This window comes from Clarias gariepinus, chromosome 22 (assembly GCF_024256425.1).
Source record: "Clarias gariepinus isolate MV-2021 ecotype Netherlands chromosome 22, CGAR_prim_01v2, whole genome shotgun sequence".
NCBI classification, from domain to species: Eukaryota; Metazoa; Chordata; class Actinopteri; order Siluriformes; family Clariidae; genus Clarias; species Clarias gariepinus.
In genome coordinates, this window is record NC_071121.1 from 16,566,903 (window position 1) to 16,586,811 (window position 19,909).

The following is a 19,909-nucleotide window of genomic DNA, read 5'->3' on the forward strand; positions in this document are numbered from 1 at the left end:
CAGCAACAGCTCCAGGAGTTCTATAAGAAGCAGCAGGACGACCTCCGACTTCAGCTCCTTCAGCAGCAGCACACCGGCAAACCCAGCAAAGAGGTGTGTTTTCTGTATTTCACAATGCAAGTGTGCCTGCGTTTCTTTTTTAATTATGTGTTGTTTCTGTGTGTACCAGTTGTCGAGCTTGTTTTACTGTGAGTTACAAGAATCCAGGTTATTTAAGAGCGAGCGAGTTTTCAGGAAAAGCTCAGGTGTAAACACAACCACTCGAGTCAAGTCAAAGAAATTTTAATCCAGTGGTTTAACCCGTATCAGGTCTCAGACACATTTTAGCCAGACGTTGTTAAAATTTACATGCATCCGTCTCATCAAATGACAACCGAACGCACATGGTCCATGACCGGCAAGGTCTGTGCGTTTAAGTGAACAAGACCTCCACACAAAAATGTCATCTTTGATGTGGCCCCAGTCTTTTGCATGAAACAGCTGGAAATAAGGAACAGCACAGTTGGTGGTTATGAGCTGATTTGTATATGAAGCGTGATTCGGCAATCTGATATAAATCTGGCTAACTGGAGATGCATTTGACTACAAGTGTAAATGCATGTGGTTAAAATGTTATCTGAATACATTCCAGACAAAAGTTGCACGGAATGGACAGGTGTTACACAGGATCAAAGGTTTTTTAATGTAATTAGTCTGTAGCGTAATTGTTCACAGTCCTGATCAGCCTGATTTACAGTTTTTAGCGCACTGGCAGTAGCATGTGCAGTGATCTCGCAGTGTGTGAATGTTCTCTCCAGCAGCAGATGCTTGCCCAGCAGATGGCTGTCCAGCAGCAGCTTCTTTCTCTTCAGCAGCAGCATCTGCAGAGGCAAGGACTACTGACCCTCCCGGCCACACCGCTCACCTCACTGCCCCAGAGTAAGGATATGGTTTCATTTATTTCTGTTCATTTTTTTCTGCTTAACTTTTTACATGCAGTAAAATATTTCAACCTCGGTTATATTGTTCTGATAATGGATATTGGAGACTAGACAACCTTATTGAAGAAGCTTTTAATTATTAATGTTTTTTTATTTACACTGAACCTAAATAAATCGAGATGATAGTTGGGTAGGTAATTGGATGGTAAATCGTCTGTTACGTTAAACAGGTCTGATTCCTGCAGAGCTCCAGCAGTTGTGGAAAGATGTGACCGAGGTTAGATCAGAAGAAAACAGCAGTGGTGACAAATCGCCCTCTTCTTCTAAAACGCCTGTCCTTAACCAGCACCCCAGTACCAATGGACACCACACACCCCGGCCAATCAGGAGAGAGAGGTACTGTAGGACCAGTGGTAATGTGGTGCCTAGTAAAAATGGTCACTTTTTGCTTTTTTATCGTCTAAAGTCTACAGATGTATAGAGTTTGATTGTAGATGTGGCGTTCAGTTTACCGATAATAAATGTACTACATATCTCAGTTCTGTTAATCAACATATAAATTAAATTTCTTTTTAATTACTTTTAGTGGAATCGGTTCAAATTAGTATTTCAGGAGAAAAAAAAGAAAAGTTGAGCAATAGTTTGCAGACTGACATATTCTCACTTGGGCAGGTTATTGGCATGTCTCCGATTAGAGCAAGGTTATTTTGTAGATGAATGACAGTCTAAAATAATAATTTGTACCCTGCAGGTCTGTTGATGCCTGGTGTACAAACCACATGCACACACTTGCTTTTCTGTTTTGCTGGGGACTTATTTATTAATATTATTCAAACTTAAGTTTAACAAGGCCTATAATATTGCAGAAGTTGATTTTCCTGAGCCTGTAAAGTTGTGACTAGTCTAGAATCTTTATTAATCAGCTTCTCCGCATCACGCCTAGCGTTGAACAAAATGTCCGACTGAGATAATATTCTTTAAACGCTGCATCAACGCTACAGTACATTTGCTTCAAAGTTATATTGATGTTGTTTCAACAAGCATCAAAGAAGTATTTATCAGTCCAGTCTTTGTCATCAGTATAAACTTGTCAGATTTCCCCTCGATGTATAGAGGGGGATTTTATTCCTTTTTTTCCATGCAGGTGTAATGACGAATGAACTGCTATTCTAGTTGTCTGTCATCTAGCAGCAATAATAAATCAAAATAAAGTACATAGAATAACTTGCTTTTGAACTTGGGCAATAATTAAAGAAGCTTTAGGCTGTAGTCTGCCCATCCAGGATTCAGCTGGACTCAACATGAGCCGTAGGTTACTCAACAGCCGCAGTTATAACTTCTGTGATAATGATAATACTAATGATGAAAGGGAGTAACAACAATAATAGTCACACTACTTCCAAATCTGCCCACAGTTGGCTACATAATGAGTCATGTATCTTTTCTAATCTTTTCTAATTTTATTGGTTAATTATTTGAAACCGCTTCTGTTACTTAGCAACCTCTGGTCAGAGAAGTGATGCAGATTTGGTGACAAAGCTCAGATGTTACAGCATGGCTAGAATGCGTTTCCACCAGTCTGCATGTGTGGTTGAAGCTAACTGTTTTATAATTGAAACCTTACCATGTTCATAAGTCCTAGAAATGTGCAAGGCAGTGTTGGGTTATTTATCACTATATTGGGCTTTTCAAAGCTTTGATGTATCAGAAGGCCACAGCATACAAACGAAAACAGACAAATATCCATGTTTCATCATAAATCTGGCGAGTCACAGTTTTATAATGGATGTTCAGAGGATACTACAGTTGCTAAATGAACAGTATTAATACTAAGTGTTTATTTTCCTCTTTATGATCAAGGCGTAGTAGATTTATTTCTTATACTCCATTTTATTTTCAGTACAGTATGATACTGGGCAGTTGTGGTTGACTCCTGCAAAGCACATTAAGGACAACTGTCATTGCATCGTGTGTCCTTAAAACCGTCCTTTCTGCTGTGTGTCTGTTATTGTTTGGCTGAAGTTGTGGTTGCTGATATTAGTTCAGGGTGAATGCTCAAGGACTGTGTGGTCAGGGTCATGTGTCATGTAAATTCTGTCCTGGCAAAGTGACGCCTGCAACTAAAACCTTAAGTGCATCCAGTGGCATGAAAACTGAGGTCTCGTCCTCCTCTTGCTAAAGATGGAGATGTCCTATGACAATTTTTTTTTCTATGACAAATATTCCCTTTTTTTTTTTTTTTAGAGAGATTTCTTCTTTTTTCTTTGACCATAACTGAATGAAGTTTAAAGATCTAGTCTCTGTGACTGTTTTTCTAACATAAACATTTCTCACTTTCACAAGTGTTAAAATAAAAAGTATATTCTTTAAATCTTCTGGGGTTTTTTTCCCCTTGCTATAAATATATTCTTAGACAAAATGATTAAACCACTGGATTAAATTAACTGCTACACAGATAAACGAATTCGAATAAATAAGTTCAGAGAGGTGGATAAAACTCTATCAGAGTGAGTCATTGCTGTGTTTATTGTGTTGCTGTGCTCAGATGTGTGGGTTGGGAATTTTAGATTTTCATCAGGTTCAGTGAGCAAATAACTCTGTAAACAAATTTTATTGTATTTGCATTCTCTTTTAAAGCTGCATCATTTGTTTGTCAAATGTACTATGTATCATTTTTGACTGCGCAGGTTGTGAGATAATTTGTTTATATGAGGCAGAGCAACCGGTCTGGAACATAAAGAGTGAAGGGTCACCCCAGCTATGGTTTCTCAAACACAATAGTGTCTTCCAGTTACATCAGATGAAGGACTATAGTATATGCCATGAATATTTAGTTTCCATCGCCACCAGCCTGTCTCGCATAATGCAAGAAAACAATCGGATTTAGAATTATTGAGTTATTAGATTTACATACTAAACTTTAGGAGAGAAATACAAACTTTTAATCGATGCAAATTTGCGACAATAAAATGCTTACGTACTGGGCCTCTCTGACTGCTGGCTATTTAAGCATCCGTGCAATCACAAATATATATATATATATATATATATATATATATATATATATATTTTTTTTTTTCCTTCTTCAGCTTATCTCATTGTGTGGCCACTACTATGACATTTGCCCCCCCCATATATATAATATATATATTATAAGTAATATTAAAAGACTGGTGTACGAAAATGGTCTAACACTGAGTTAAGACATTTTTCTCCTTAATCTGTCTTTTTGACAGGTTTTTAAACTTTTTGAGACTTTATTAATACACAAACTATAGTATACATTTATTAATCTTGCATATTAATGAATATCTATTGAAAGATACGTTGATTTATTTTATGTTAAGGTTTATTAGTATCTGTTGCACTAATGGATAAAACCTAATGGTATCACTTCCGTGACATAGTGAATGACTTAAATTTGCTCTATGCTTTGTGTTTCAGTTCACAGGAGGCTCAGAGCAATCACCCTCTCTATAGCCACGGTGTGTGTAAGTGGCCTGGCTGTGAGGCTGTGTTAGGAGACTTCCAGTCGTTCCTCAAGTGAGTCTCTATTCCCTATTTTTTCTCTGTTCATCACCGGTTATGTCTTGTTCTTCTCATGAGCAGAGAGGTGGAACCAGAGTAATTAAATGTGTTATTTTATTTTTGGTAAGGCAATGACAGACATGCAGTTTTTTTTTAATTTTTTTTATTTAAGGCTTGTTTAGAGGCTTCACGCCCTTGAACTAATATTGTTTTTCATCACCGACTGCTCTTGAAGAAACCGAGTATAGATTTGTTTTCTCACCATCAGGATAACAATAAATGTCTGATTAATTAATTTCTCAATTTGAACTTTTGAAACACGGCACTGAAGCACTTTATAAAGAAAATCCAAACATATCTTTCTCTCTCTCTCTCTCTCTCTCTCTCTCTCTCTCTCCATGTTTCCTTCTGTTGTTTTCCTCCTGCCTCTCTTTGTCGGCTCGTTTCAATATTTGCTTTTCTTTCTTTCCTTTTTCTAAAAATCCCCCACCTCCCTCTCTCTCTTTCTCCCTCTTTCTCCCTCTCTCTCTCTTTCTGTCTCTCTCTCCCTTTCTCTTCCCCTCCTTCCCCTGTGGTAGAGGAGTGGTGGGGCCCCTCAGGGTTGAGCTGCACCGCTCTGTGATAAACAGTGTACCAATGGTGATGGTGGCCCATCCCTCCCAAAACAAACAGCAGGAGGATGTTTATGCGTGCCCCCTGCGCTGACCCTGACCCCTGCTCCCTCTATGCGTCTCCGCCCTGCCTTATTGCCACAACACTGCCTTTGTTCTGCAGCTCCAATCTAAGTCAGGCTATTAAAAACACACTAAACTAGCACACATCATCCTGGCCTCGCCCTGTGTGCTCTCTGTGTACATTAATATTTCTCTTGTGTAAACCTTTGTTGTTCCCTTCTGGAGTTTTATACTGTTAAACACTGATAAGAGGCACAGCAGGTTTCTTCTCAAAGAAAATATTAGTAAACAGTAATAAACAGTGTTCTAAATTGTGTGTGTGTGTGTGTGTGTAATGCCTTTTCTGAAATACCCGTCTTCTTAGGAGGAAGTCAGTTAAATGGATTGTAGTGTTTTATATTTGTCATTTTCACAGTTTGTAGTTTGAATACATGTGATATTTAGCTTTATTAAAAAAATATATGTAGGGTGTTACTTTTTTGCGTTCCCTGAGGTTGCCATATACAGTATATACTGTATTTAAAGTGATATTTTGATCAAATGTTCACAAGGACATTAACTGGACAGTCAAACTTTGACCATCAGTCTATATCTGAGTTTTCCGCACAACCAGGCAGATTAAAATGCAGAATGTCAGGTTATAGCACACATTAGACTAAGCTGCCCTCTAGTGCTTAATATTATATTATAATCAAATTACTTCAGCAATGTTACTTGGCCCAGCAGGGTTTTTTCCATTTTATCTTAATAAACGTGTGCTCTTTTTTAATAGAACATGTATTTCTTGAATATCTGTCCCTTTAATAATGCATTGTTATTGTTTGTTTGCTTTTAATAAATACTGCCTATATCTTTTCCCTGCAGGCATTTAAACAGTGAGCATGCACTGGATGATAAGAGCACAGCTCAATGCAGAGTTCAGATGCAGGTTGTTCAACAGCTTGAACTGCAGGTAATCTTTTGAAAGTGACTCAAATACCCGATAATTATCTCCTGTTTCAGAAGTAGCAGTACTGTTATTTATCATTGTGTCATCTTTTTGGTTTTCCAAACAGCTAGCAAAAGACAAAGAACGTCTCCAGGCCATGATGGCCCACCTCCATGTCAAATCTACTGAGCCTAAACCAACTCCCCAGCCAGTAAGTCCACTAGCGCCTCTCATAGACCAGCTTATTGATTGTATAGTATTGGATACAGGTTTACTCAGTTTAACGTTATGTCAAATGTGCTCGGGTACGTTTAGAACCTTTGACTGACCAGTAGGTGGCTGTATGAGATTTCCAGTAGTTGTAAATTTTCTGTGTATTCACGAATTGCCTGTTTGAATGGCATCACAGTTGCAGCTAATTATGATCTAAGCTAACATGCTGGTTGCATTGGACAGGATCTGTTTGTAAAAGATCTAAACTATTCGTTCGCTGCGTTTGTTTCGCTTTGTAATGTTCACAGTTTTTTGTGTGACTCCGGACCCTTGTCAGTTCGTTAAGAGAAATCAATCTCATTGTTTTTAATTTGATGGCTTTTCTTTCTTAACAGTTTGTATAAAATAGTTTTTCATATTTTTACACTCATTGATTTAGCTAAACTCTAATGAATGAATGTGTGTGGTTGTTAAAGGTGAATTTGGTTTCCAACCTCACACTGGCTAAGGCCACTGCTCCCAAGCCTACTCCCTCCATGAGCCTTTCACAAAGTGCCACGGCACCATCAACACCTCTCACACCACTCCCTCAGACTCCCAGTGTCATCATCCCCAGCAGCATGAATGCCGTGGGGCCCGTCCGCAAGCGCTATTCTGACAAATGCAACCTGGCCATGGACCAAGGTCAGTTCTCATTTTTAACCACCTTTAGTCAGAAGCACCTGAGTCTTGTTTTTATAACCTTGAATGTTTATTTGCATGGTATTGCATTAACTCACCAGGGACTGTGCTTGCTTTCTAGGTTATAATATCACAATAATAAATAATCTTCTAAATCTAACAGTGTAAATGTTGTTCAGTAGAAGTGCTAGATTATTTGGAATCTGAGAAAACAAGCATTTTGATCTCGGGCATAAATTTTGTATAAATTGTTAGTTTACCCTTTTCTGCTGCTCCTCAGACATTGTGCAGAATAAGGAGTTCTACTTGAGCACTGAGGTCAGACCCCCGTTCACATACGCAGCGTTGATAAGGCAGGTAAGGAGCGTTTGCTTGCCGCAGCAGGCCTTATCTTGGCGGAGTAGCGCACTGTACTGGAGTTGGAATATCTTTAATGACTTTAATGATGTATAACCAAAATGTAAACTACTGTGGGTGTCTGGACTTTTACAAACTGTTACAACCTGGTAGTAGTACATAAAACAATCTTGACACTTGGCAATACCTAATATTTAAATTCTGTGCTCTATTTGTTTGAGTGAGAAAAATGCTAACTTAACAAAATCAGATAAATCTAAGATTAAATAGATTACGTAGCATTCAGTCTTTTTTTGCCGTACCTACATTCTAGTTACACACAAACTATGAATGAAAGTAACATCATCCAGTAAATGGTCAGTTCCTGTGTAGTTAGTACAGTATGTAGATACAATGACAATCAGAAAGATCGTTTTGTTTATAACATTTCTGTGAGAGCCTTGATGTGCTGTTAGAGAGAACAGAATTTACTCGTCTAATTGGAGCCTAAACTGAGTTGATGCATGTGCGTATTTACACCGCGTACAACTTCAGGTCTATTTAGTACATCGGTGTTTCTGTAAACGCTTGAGAGCAATGTGTCCACTAGGGGGCATAAACTAAACACCTGAATAAGCACCGTCCTTATTTTGGTAGAAAATTTTAAGAACTGGATGTGATACAATAAAGCTTCCTACTACACTTGCTTCCAGATTGTAAATAACATACATTTTAGGTATTAAAGTTAAATCATTGAATTGATGTATCAATTAGTGTGTGACACAATATCCAGGAATTTACATTGGCCAAATTAAGACACTGTGGATTGCTGAAACAATGTGGAGAATCCTTCTGTTCACGTTAAAAAACATTTCAGTAGTGAGGTGGCTTTACAGTAGCTAAAATGTATTTAAGACATAGCAGTGCACGTCAGGATTTAAAAAAACAAATAATTTTGGTAAAGGGATATATTTTGTGAACAATTTTGTTTCTTTAAACCAGTGTAACCAGTAGTGAAATGATTAAATAGATTATTCTGAATTAATTTTTTACAGGCGATTTTCGAGTCCCCAGAAAAGCAGCTAACACTAAACGAAATCTACAATTGGTTCACTCGGACCTTTGCATATTTCAGACGCAATGCAGCAACGTGGAAGGTAAATATTTCTTGTTACGGTACTACCTTGACATTTTAATACTGTGGTGTTGGTTTGTTAGATGAATCAAAAAAAATATTAAATGATGAAATGTTTCCATCTCTTCGGCTTGTAGAACGCAGTACGGCATAACCTCAGTCTCCACAAGTGCTTTGTAAGAGTGGAGAATGTGAAAGGAGCTGTTTGGACTGTGGATGAACTGGAGTTTCAGAAGAGAAGACCTCAGAAGATCACTGGGTAAGGAGACCATTCTGTTCAGGTCCTGCCTTTTATTTTAGATACTTATACAGTACAAGTCTTGAGCCAGCACTCATTTCTTTATATTTTGCTCCCAATGAGCCAGATGATGTTGTTTTTTTGATGTAGTTTTAAAGGAATAGTTTTGCAGGATTCCTGAAGGAGCAAGTTTTCAGCTCTCATTTTTCGTCCAGTCCCTGGACCTGAGCAGTTTCAGAGGAGCTACACAGTGATCTTTAAATCATTAAAGCATAAAAACCCATTTAACTTACGGCATGTACCAGTGAGAAACAGGTGCAGATGATGACAGATGATCAGACAGGTGATTAGGGTACTGGTGATGCTAAGGAGGGGAAATCATGTAACTGCTGAGGTTTTACATTAATTTAAAAAATGTACCTTTGTATGAGTGATAATGAGTGATGGCTCAAGACTTTTGCACAGAACTGTATTTTAAATAGGAGCAAAGCAATTAAAGAAATGATGGAAGACACCTGATGTGGTGATTCTGTATAAACCTGAACATGCTGCGCAGTGGTGCAGGTTGCAAATAGTGTACATTTCTATTCTCTCTAATGTAATTTTGTTTCTGTAGATCGCCCTCTCTGGTAAAAAACATCCAGTCAAGTCTCGGCCAGAGTCCTGCTCTGTCTGCTCTGCAAGTGAGTTAAATGTTGGGCTGTTTTATTATTTCTGTGTGCCAGAATTTTTGAACCGTCAAAATAATAATATACAAGTTTATCAAACACGACTTACTGCTCCATCACTAAGCGTTCATCATGGATCCATTTTTTCCTACAGTTTGGGGTGCAGATCAAGTGTTTGAATTAAGATAACTCGATATTGCAGAAGGTTTATGAGACAAAACATATATTGTACACATTATTATACACGTTATTTTCACATTAACTGAGTGAGAGACAAAACCTCATTAAAAGATCTACACATGACCAACCTACAATCTGAACTGCACTCATTCTGCGGTATCATAAACAGCACATCACAGATGTGTCCATTACAGCACGTTACAGACTGACTTAACAGATAAAATATAAACTCTGCAACTCAGTCCTGTTTGTTAACACTCACGCACACCCTCTTCTCTCCTAATCAGCTGCAGCTCTGTCTGTCAAATTATTTATTATTTTATGCTGAAAATCGGAGTATTATGGTTTGTTTGCCATTTTTTTTAACTGCCAGTGTTGCCCAGTGGCATTTCAGGCGAACAGCCCGTGTGTGATGTGCCTATGCAGGCCTTCATTAGGACTATCAACAGCTGTGTCACTGAAATTGAATTCTTTTGGTGAACTCCATGTTAGCGACGGGTTGTTCATAAACAATTTGTTCTTTTTGAATGACGTGAATCAGAAGAACAAGTAGTCTCAGAGTGATTAGTTAATTTTCTTCTGGCTGCATATGCGCCAAGCATCACAAAACCTCTGTAGGTTATATACAGGAAACAATAATGAGTATTTACCTCTCGAGTCTTCTGGTCCAAATCGTTCGTTCTTTTGTCACATGACGCCCATACTGTAGATGCTATGCAGTGCACTCCACAAGAAACAGAATTGTGCGGTTCTTCTCCTTGTGGGTCTTCTGGTCCAAATTGTTCGTTCTTTTGTCACGTGACTCTCGTAGGCGCCAATAGCGTAAAAGAACGAACGACACAGACCTAAAGATCTGAGAGGTGAGCTGCTCATTCTGTTTATCATCATATGTCCTTATCTGCATTGTAATATTTTCATTACTGGAACTATAGCCAAAATTTGTGTATAAAGACGTATTGGGGGTCTGTTTTATTTATGATCAAAAAAACAAAATGAACTAAATGACTTAAAATAAGATTCGTTCATTTTGATGAAAGAGATTCAAAGAACCGAGTCACTAAAATGACCCAAACTTCCCATCACTACTCCATGTATGTTTGGGTCCTAATCATGCTCCTAAATGTGTGTAAATTTAAACAGAAGAAGATGAAACTAATGAAACGGATTACTGCACTTTTATATCTGGAATATAATGCCGAGTTTAAATTGCTTATTTTTATGTACTGCAGAAATTAGTGTAACATATTTGTGTCGTCGTCCCCCCACACACACCTTTTTTTCCCCTCCCCAGGCAGTGATGGCAGACAGCAGCTTGCCATTGTACGGTTCTGCCTCTGTAGGAAGCTCCAGCCTCAAGGCTCTGGCCAGCATAATGCATGAAGAAGTAAGTCATGAGCATGATGATGGATCTCAAAGTGACTCCAGCCTTGATCTGTCTCCTGTGTCTGCTCTGTGAGTACCTTTTTACCTTCTTACCTCTTAGCTTAGATGTGTGTGTGTGTGTGTGTGTGTGTGTGTGTGTGTGTGTGTGTGTCTATTTGCCAAAAGTATTCACTCATCCATTCAAATCATCGAATTCAGGTCTTCCAATTACTTCCATGATTCCAGGTTGTATAAAATCGAACACCTAGGCATGCAGACCGCTTCTACAAACATTTGTATTCGCGCCACTGGACTCTGGAGTGACGAATCACGCTTCTCTGTCTGGCAGTCCGATGGTTGAGTCTGGGTTTGGTGCCATAATGTACTATAAAACCTAAGGATTAAGAATTGGATGTCAGTCAAGTTTATATGCGTGTGAAGCCAGACGGGCGAATACTTTTGGCAATATAGTGTATATACTGTATGTGTGTGTATATATATATATATATATATATATATATATATATGTGGATGTATGTACTGTATGTGTGTGTATAGTTAGAATTATGCATGTAACATTAGAAGACTCATTGTTGCTCTTTTTCTGCTTGTTGTGGCCCCCGCTGCGTGCGTGTGTGTGTACAGACAACATCCTGGATTTAAAGTGCAGCAGATGGAGAGGGAGTACTTGGAAAGCTCCATGTCTCCAGAAATGGAAGATGACCACAGCCCCGATATCGATCACGACATGGATTACCCCGAGGAGCACGAGCCACACTCCGCTCGTCCCACTGCTTTTTCTTGAATCCGGGCCATTCCACAGCCACTTAACCAGCTAATCAGTGTACCAGCAGACTCTGAGAACGTCCACATACTCCACTTGGGAACAAACTATTTATTCTTGGAGCTACCTGTCATTGTTTTTATATGCAGGGGAACGACCTCGACGGTACTAAAGGGCTCCTCTGTGTCGAGCTCGTACACATAACGTGTGGCCCATAGACTAGCAGAGGATGTTCAGGGCTATTCAGCTGTTGCTTACGTGTCTTGAGTCTACATTTAAAAAAATAAAATAAATAAGCACTACACACTACCTAGATGCAAAACCTAATCACTGTAATCAGGTGATTTTTATGTTATGATTATCGCAGATACTATTTTTGACACTAGAAGCACCTAGGACCAGACTTTGTTGAGTTTTACTGTAGTATGTGTAGGAACTCTGGGAACTTTGATTCACCCTGCGTATGAGTCGTCTCGCGTCTGCTAAACTGTTTTTAATCACCACTGCCTCAAAATGATGCGGTTAGTCACCATATTGAGTCACATTTGACTGAAAGTATGTGCCTGCCCATTAACGATAGGTCTGCTCACTGAAATTGTGAATGTTTTTGATTTTTGCTTTCTGTTTTTTTTTTTTTCTAGTAGAACCAAAACCAAAGGGGAACATTTTATAACCAGCACTTGATGATTGATTTCTTTTTTTGTGGTAATTATTAGCATTTTTATTTTTTTCCACTTGTTTGTATAGAATGTTAAAATATGAAATGACAGAAACATCCCAACAGAATGTTCTACTGGTGGAGTTACAGTGATTTAAAGCTAATATTTCAGAATTTGTGCTGAACATCGTTTTTGTCGAGATTTTCAGTAGATGTTGTTCCCCTGCTATAGATATCAGCAACAGTTACCAAAGATTGTAAATTGCTTTTTATGATATGTACTTTGTTTACATGGTCCCTTTTGATATACCCACAGCTGAAATGTTTGCCTTACAGATAAGTCAGGACTCAGTGGACTGTGCTGTGTCCTTAACGTTGCATGGAATGTGTAATGTTTAAACCTGATTGGACATAAAGTATGAGGAAAAAAAAGAATCAAAAGTCTCATCTTTTCTCAAACTTTAAGTGTGACATTGTTAAAGCCTTACCATAGCTGTCTGCTGCATAGCATTCACAGAGTTTAGGTCTCCTGGTATAAAGCAGTGGTGATTGTTGTGTCTTGTGGTCTCAGCGTTCAGTCTGGGTATGGTAGTGAGAGACGAACATTTGTTCCGTCTGTAGGTTTTCAGTCATCCAGGTCATTTTAAGTGTCTTGCAGTAGTAAGTCTATACTGGTGGACTTTTTATAACCTTGAGACTTCTTTTAGATTATGATACACACTTGAAGTGCCTTCACTTACTTCACCTGAAAATTTGTAATAAAAATGAAAAACCCAGCATTTTCAGCCCTGGTTTACTTATTCATTTATTTTTAGTAGTTTGGGTTTCTGATTCCAAAATATTTGAAGCAATGCACTTTGAGTAATGTGACAACCAACCTGTAAATCAATGATGAGCCAACATCGATTGGATGTTTAGTTGAAATTAATAAAATAATAGAGAGAAAAGCATTTACTTGGTACCACAGCTTTACATTTATTATATTCATTTATGCTTACATTGAAAAAATAGTAGTTTAAAAAAAATCCATTTAATATAAAAGCGTCCTTCCTTTAAGTAAGTATTTTAATTACTTTCTGAGCTGCATCTGAGTGAATATATTACTAAATACAAAGATCATCGAGAAGTACAATACAGAGTACAATATATTAAAGCTGTCAGGCAGGTCTGTCTCTTAGAAAGCAATAATGACGCGAACAAAATACATAACATTTTAAACCTGACTGAATAAAGCTTATAAACATGAGTGCTCAGCAAAGCTTCTTTGTCTTACGTCAATCCTTAAGACTTCCTTTTTCCTTTTTACATTGACATGGTTAAGGCAATAAACTGAAATACATTACAATTTGAAATTAAAGCATTTTGACAGACTTGTTATGCTGATTGTCGTTCTTCACAGACCCATGTTGTGTATTACACCAGGAGCTGAACACTTATTGCGATAAATACTTTTATCTGTTTGACTAAATATGACACAACTGTTTGACTCCACATGAACCTATTTACACTTTTTTTTTTTTTTATAAAACTTTCTTCCCTGGTGCCACCAGCGTACGTCCGCCTGCACCTCACACGCCTGTCTGCAACCCCAGCTTTCCTCGTGTATCCTTTCCTCCATACACCTCGAACTGTCTCGACCTTTCAGCAGTACTCTCTCACACCATGTGCTGGGTTAGACACCCATAGCAGCTAGTCTCTATTTAACTACTTAAAGCTGATTAATAAAATATTTAAAGAAAGACTGTTGATTGTCAGCTGTGGAAATATTTGGTATTTCTGAGTGCATGTACTGTCTTATTATAAGATACTTTTCCTACTCTATGAAAGAAAATCAACAGTGCTCAATAATTCCAACTTCAATGGTTTTGATTTCTAATAGTGTGTATTAAACCTGCAATATTTCAGTATTTTCATATGACAATCTCAACTCCTTAGTTTATTTTTCTTTGATTTGGTCTCGAAGCACTTAATTAATACAACAGAGTAGCATTCAGTGCTTTGCTTTTGGTTAGTTTCCATACACTTTTTAACCATGAGCCACACTGGGGTTTTCAATGGACTGATGATGATGATGATGATGATGATGATGATAATGATTTGCCTTCCTCTAGCGCTGCTGTGGCCCCAGCATGACCTTGTTGATGAAGTTGACGATGGCAGTGGCAGGCTGCTCCGGGTCCAGCTCGGCAAACAGGTGACACACATTCTCAGCCACACTGCCTGGTTTCTTAGCTACAAACCCAAACACTCTACAAAGTAAAAGAAGAGACGTGAGTGAGGATTAGAGACAGGTGCCTGTGTAAAAATGTTAAAGAGAATTCAATGAGTTAGAAATAAATTTTAAACTAAAAAAAATAAATTAGTAATTAATTAATTAGTTTATTCCTTACAGGATAAGTGGTTCAGCACTGCATACTTGCAAGCAGTTTTAACCAGAATGTATTAGTGTTTTAAAACGCTTCCCCTCATTTTCTGTTCCAAAATTGTACATTTCCATAGAATTCTCTTTTTAAAAAAAACTAAATTGGGTAAAGAACCACATTTGGTAACTTACACGTGCCAGTACCTAAAAAAAAAAAAAAATATTTGTAGAAAATAATTTTTCTATTTTGGGGAAATTTTTTTATGTTTGTATAAATGTGCCTTTAGTTTATATATAAAGGTTTAAAATAACCGTTATTCACAGTGAACATGGATAGAAAAGCAGAATTTCCTAATAGCTTGCTGTTGCAGGTTTGTGTTTTGTTTTTGAGGTCTGTTGGTATGCTACCTCTGTCCCAACAAATTTACTTGAAGGGTGTGCCAAAAAAAAGTCTGTACAGTCATCTAACCATAAATGTACGAGTCTGTAGTTCACTAATAGACCTTGGACTACATCCAGAATCAGATGAGACAAAAATAAAGCAACAAACCAGTTAAAGGTTGTGCTTATAAAAGCCGTGGTTATACAGAAAGCAACCTAATCTCTGAAAACTCGAATAACTTTCTGGTGGTGAGGGATCTGTGGGGATGTGGGGACTGTTCGGATACATGTGGTGCCAGGGTACTTTAAATAAAAATTTAGCTGCCTTGGCTCGGCAGAAGAAGCTTCCGAACCACGGCTGGAACCTCCAGCAGTATGGTGACCCAAATCCTCACAGTAAGCTTTAGTTAGTGCAGAGTCAAGCTTACAGTATGTCCTTTGACCTAAAGCCCAGTGAAACCTGTGGATGGGTTCTGAAGGGAGCAGACGACTCTTCGCACAAATTAGTAAATGCAGGGGTGCCAATAATTTCTCTCTTTTCTCTCTTTCTTAAAGTCTTTAACCTTTATTTTTAATAACCTTTTTTTTTACCTTTATGCTTTACCAGAGTAACAATAATTTGACTGCGTAAACGGTTAGAAATGACCCCTGAAATTAAAAGTAAAATCCAATAGTTCTGGAAGATGATTATAATGTTACAGACATTTATTTGAGCAGGAGGAGGAAAGATGAAATGAAAATAAAAATGCCAAGCACATGAGCAACGCGCACATATACACGCATAGACGAACACACTGAACACTTACTTAGATGTTGTGCTGTCTGAGTTAGTCCACCTATAGCAGAGGAAGACGGAGACAAACACTCAGAAACACATGCACACACAAAGCTGCAGGCAACTACAAAAACATGCTCTATTTCACACTACACACACACACACCTGATGAACCTGTACTTTAGAAGTATACTGGATTATCAGTAATTTATTTTAAGTTGTACTGTGGTGGAGACGCAAATCTGGTTAACTTGTGCTTCATGCATGAGCATTGACAAAGGAACAGAACCAAACAGACCTTTTTTGTCTATAGAGATTTATGATTTTAAAAATTGGAACATCAACACCAACAGTGTACACACAGAGCAGCCTGCAAGTTCATGCACAACTTAACAGATCATCATTTTATACCAAAGATTTACATGATTTAGTATACAGAATCACGTGAGTGAGAGACAAGCAATTAATATAAAGTTTTAGAAAACAGCATTTTTCATGTATGGCATGTGAGTTAAAATACCAAATGTCGACCTGAACAAGCCAAATATGTTTTAATTAACCAAACCAAAGAATGACAGGAAAATAGTTTAAGGATAATATACACTACCTGGACAAAAATAATTCACACACTCTTTGCTCTGATTAATACACACAATGTAGTGGCCGGTTAATGTGTAAAAATGATTCCTCATGATCTGGAATATTCCCGTGCCATCAGGAAGGAAAAACTCCATACATGTGAAATACCTGGTGATTAAGTACATTTAGCTCGTAGGTTTGTTTTATTGACATTTTATAGCCTGGACCTGACCAACTGAAGCAAGCCAAGATCATAACACTGCCTCTAGAGGCTTGTACAGCGGCCACTATGCATGATGGGTGCATCGCTTCATCGCTTCTTACAGTGATGCACTCATCCCTCAAGACTTTTCTCTGCTCCAAAGTCAAATCTATCATATTAAATCAATAAAAAAACAGCTGTGATTTATACTGTATTTGTTTTACAATACAGTTTTACTAAGTGTTCATGTGATCTCCATTCAGTGCTTTATTCTGAACACATTTGTTGATGGTTCAGCACATTGCTTCTACATTAGATGTCAAAATTCTTAACCCAGTTCCGGTGATTTTGAATCTCCCTAGGTGTTTTTTTTTGCTTGATGCAGGCCAATAATTAGATCTTTCTGAAACACTGACTTGTTCCGGCCAGTGTATAATACAATTTTCACAAGGACACAACACTTCACCACAGTACTGAACATTTTCAGTCCTCGCCTGCAATTCTAATGATAATGATGTGGGTCAGTATGTTTAACATGTACTCACCTCCTGTCCTGTGGATCTAAGCTGCTAAACGTCACACTGTTAATGGGGTAGTGCCTTCTGAAGAACACCCTGGAGAACAGAATCAACAATGTATCTATACAAATACGTATGTGAAATGAAAAGTGATCTTAGGTAGTGTAAGAGCTGGTGTACCGGCGCTGACTGTCTGTCAGAGTGATGCCTTGTGTCGACACCTTGAAATGCACTACAGTGGCCGAGGGTCGTGGGTTTAGTGACATCATCACGCCTGTGGCTTTAGCTACTGCCTGCGGTCCTGTCAGAGACTCGGTCTCCACCGAGTTCAGGTACAGCACATTACATGCTGAGGAGAGAGAAACACTGAGTATGAGAACTGGTGAAGGAAAAGAAAAACAGGATATAGAACAGAGATGAAAGAAAAGCTGTTGAAAATTATAAGAGCAAGAAAAAAGAAAGAACAAGGAAGGAAGGAGAAGAGACTTTAAAGGACAAAAAAAGATTATGAATGGAAAAAGAAGGCTCCTGATAAGCGTTTGCTCCGTCTTCAGGAAACTCTCAGCTCATTATCGGAAGCAAAATTTACCCAGCTCTCTGGGTCGGAGGGTTTGTCAGTTTCAGAAACACTAGGTAATCATAGGTGTCTGTTAAATCCTGCTTTAGGAATTGAACAGATAGTGTTTTCTACCCTGTGTAATGCTGCCCTCTGATGTGCCATAGGAGTGACGGGGGGGGTTGGAGTTGGTAATGGGATAACCAAACAAGGGTGAGACTAATGAAAAAAACATAAGAAGGAAAGAAAAGAAAAAACAAATTGGAACAGAATGAAAAAGAAAGAATAATAGTAAGCGGTGGAAAGTAAGAGAAAGAGGTGAAGATAAGAGAGGGCTCACCTGCTCCCTGTTTTAGTAAATCGGCAGCTGTGCTCATGTTGCTGACAGGCTGCACTTCCAGGCTCTCTGTTATGGGATCTTTAGAAGAGAGAGAGAGAGAGAGAGAGAGAGAGAGAGATGTCAAGGTTAGATGTTTAATAATGTTCTATTATTACTCCACTAAACCACTGACCTTTAAAATCCTGTAAATGGGTTTTACATGAGTGAACACACATTTAATATGTTATGATGTTTACTGGAATTCAGCATATAGTTATGGCCCAAACTATTAAGAAATGTACATTAGAGTTCTGTGGTATAGCACAAAACAGGTGATTTAGGGTTAGGGTTAATTACTTCTTCTGGCTGCAGAATTTTGCTAATTAACTGAAAAACTTGCTATACAAAAAACAATGTTATTCAGCTTCTGGAGCCATAGCCTGGGTTATCTCCAGACCTAAACCCAATAGAGAAACTGTGGGACCATGGAGAAGAAGGCAGAAGCAGTCATAAAACTGTCTTCTCAATATGATCTTTAGGCAGCAATGAAGCTGGCAGGGATAGAACGAGTCACATCAGATGTCTTTTTGACTCTGTGCCCAGTCGGATTTAGCAGGGTTTAAGAAAAATGCATACTAAGTATTAATTGATTCTATAGCAAATTCGTTGCATTAAACACATTTATCCGAATTGTCATTTAAAAAAAAAAAAATGATAACGTTATTAAAACATTTAATTTCAGGTATGTCTCAATACTTTTGGTCCACCATGGGCGATTTCTCTGCATTCTTGTGCATGTACTTGGTATATTTCAGTGTTGATATGATGTTCCTACTGTTGATATTCTGTGTTTGGCATTTCCAAGGAACCTCATTAAAGTGTGCTTTAAGTGTTTACCTTTGTCAGGGATGCGGAGAGCACAGGGCAGAGAGATTGGTGTAATGGAATGCTGATATACCAGCGCGGATAAACTCCCTGTGAAACAGATGTGGTAAATTTATTTGGAGTTTTTCATACCATGTAACATGTAACACACACAGACATTTGTAAACATAGTGTAAACATATACTGTAAGCAGATGGATGAGTAAAATTTTGAATCCAAATTTTTTTGTATAGGAATCTGATTTAATTCACTCAGTTAAAGTATCATATGCATTGTTGGACACACAATTTCCTTAATTTCTGCTCATACGGTTTAACTTATTTTAACTTTAATAGATATTGTTTTAACATACAAACTAACCATAATTAAAGCCTAGATGTATTTTTATTAAAGCTGGGAATACAATATATAAGCCATGTAAACACTGATCGAAATATATTCTTTCGTCTTTTCCCCAACTTATTGAATCAGTGTCCATGCAAACCTTCAGACTGAATTAATTTTGTCCATGTAAACATAGCTAGTGTTGGGCTTGTCCAGTTGTTTTGAGATGCTTTTTGTTATGCTATGATGCTTACCAAAATGAGGTTCTTTTTGACAACCTTTAATTTTAACCCCTCGTGGTCCAGTCTCGATTAGAAAATGTCTCACCAGCTGCTCCATTGGATCTCCAACTAGTCCAAAAATACAATGTAAATACAATAACGTACTCTTTAAGCACAGGTAAATGCATTTTTAAATGTAATTTAAAATTACAAACCAAAACAACTATCCACTTGGGGATGCTAGAGACCAACCAAGGTCTTGACTTGCAAGAGTCTATAACTCTCTGCAGTCTTCCAGCAGTGAACACTTTAACAGATTATACATAAATCTATCCTCCTGACACTTAGCTGAACAATTCCAACCCTGCCTTCTATTTAGCTCTGCTGAACTACTTCATGTTTAGATTTAAGTATTTCCTGTGGACGGGAAGCCATGTAAGTGGATGGGGAGAAGGTTTAGTAGAGGAAGTGCTCTAGCACTG

General features: G+C 38.0%; 2 protein-coding genes across 9 annotated transcripts in view; one reads left to right on the forward strand and one right to left on the reverse strand.

Annotated features, from left to right (window-relative positions):
- The window catches only part of foxp1a (forkhead box P1a), a 52,424-nt gene extending 39,316 nt beyond the window's left edge, over positions 1–13,108 (forward strand). For 3 of the 5 annotated variants that reach the window (XM_053482618.1, XM_053482621.1, XM_053482622.1), the window contains 13 exons: positions 4–93; positions 798–918; positions 1,151–1,316; positions 4,365–4,463; positions 5,987–6,074; positions 6,178–6,261; positions 6,740–6,947; positions 7,225–7,301; positions 8,336–8,437; positions 8,553–8,674; positions 9,270–9,336; positions 10,793–10,953; positions 11,509–13,108. In XM_053482618.1, coding sequence (XP_053338593.1) covers positions 4–93; positions 798–918; positions 1,151–1,316; positions 4,365–4,463; positions 5,987–6,074; positions 6,178–6,261; positions 6,740–6,947; positions 7,225–7,301; positions 8,336–8,437; positions 8,553–8,674; positions 9,270–9,336; positions 10,793–10,953; positions 11,509–11,668 — 1,545 coding nt within the window. In that variant the 3' untranslated portion in view covers positions 11,669–13,108. The remainder of the gene's footprint in view (positions 1–3; positions 94–797; positions 919–1,150; positions 1,317–4,364; positions 4,464–5,986; positions 6,075–6,177; positions 6,262–6,739; positions 6,948–7,224; positions 7,302–8,335; positions 8,438–8,552; positions 8,675–9,269; positions 9,337–10,792; positions 10,954–11,508) is intronic. The other 2 variants (XM_053482620.1, XM_053482619.1) reach the window with 2 other exon arrangements.
- A 147-nt stretch (positions 13,109–13,255) lies between these two features.
- tns2a (tensin 2a) overlaps positions 13,256–19,909 on the reverse strand; it is a 47,100-nt gene continuing 40,446 nt past the window's right edge. For 3 of the 4 annotated variants that reach the window (XM_053482615.1, XM_053482614.1, XM_053482617.1), the window contains exons 22-28: positions 19,461–19,556; positions 18,895–18,972; positions 18,019–18,096; positions 17,303–17,471; positions 17,150–17,218; positions 15,855–15,884; positions 13,256–14,554 (exon numbers count right to left, since the gene is read on the reverse strand). In XM_053482615.1, coding sequence (XP_053338590.1) covers positions 14,413–14,554; positions 15,855–15,884; positions 17,150–17,218; positions 17,303–17,471; positions 18,019–18,096; positions 18,895–18,972; positions 19,461–19,556 — 662 coding nt within the window. In that variant the 3' untranslated portion in view covers positions 13,256–14,412. The remainder of the gene's footprint in view (positions 14,555–15,854; positions 15,885–17,149; positions 17,219–17,302; positions 17,472–18,018; positions 18,097–18,894; positions 18,973–19,460; positions 19,557–19,909) is intronic. The other variant, XM_053482616.1, reaches the window with a different exon arrangement.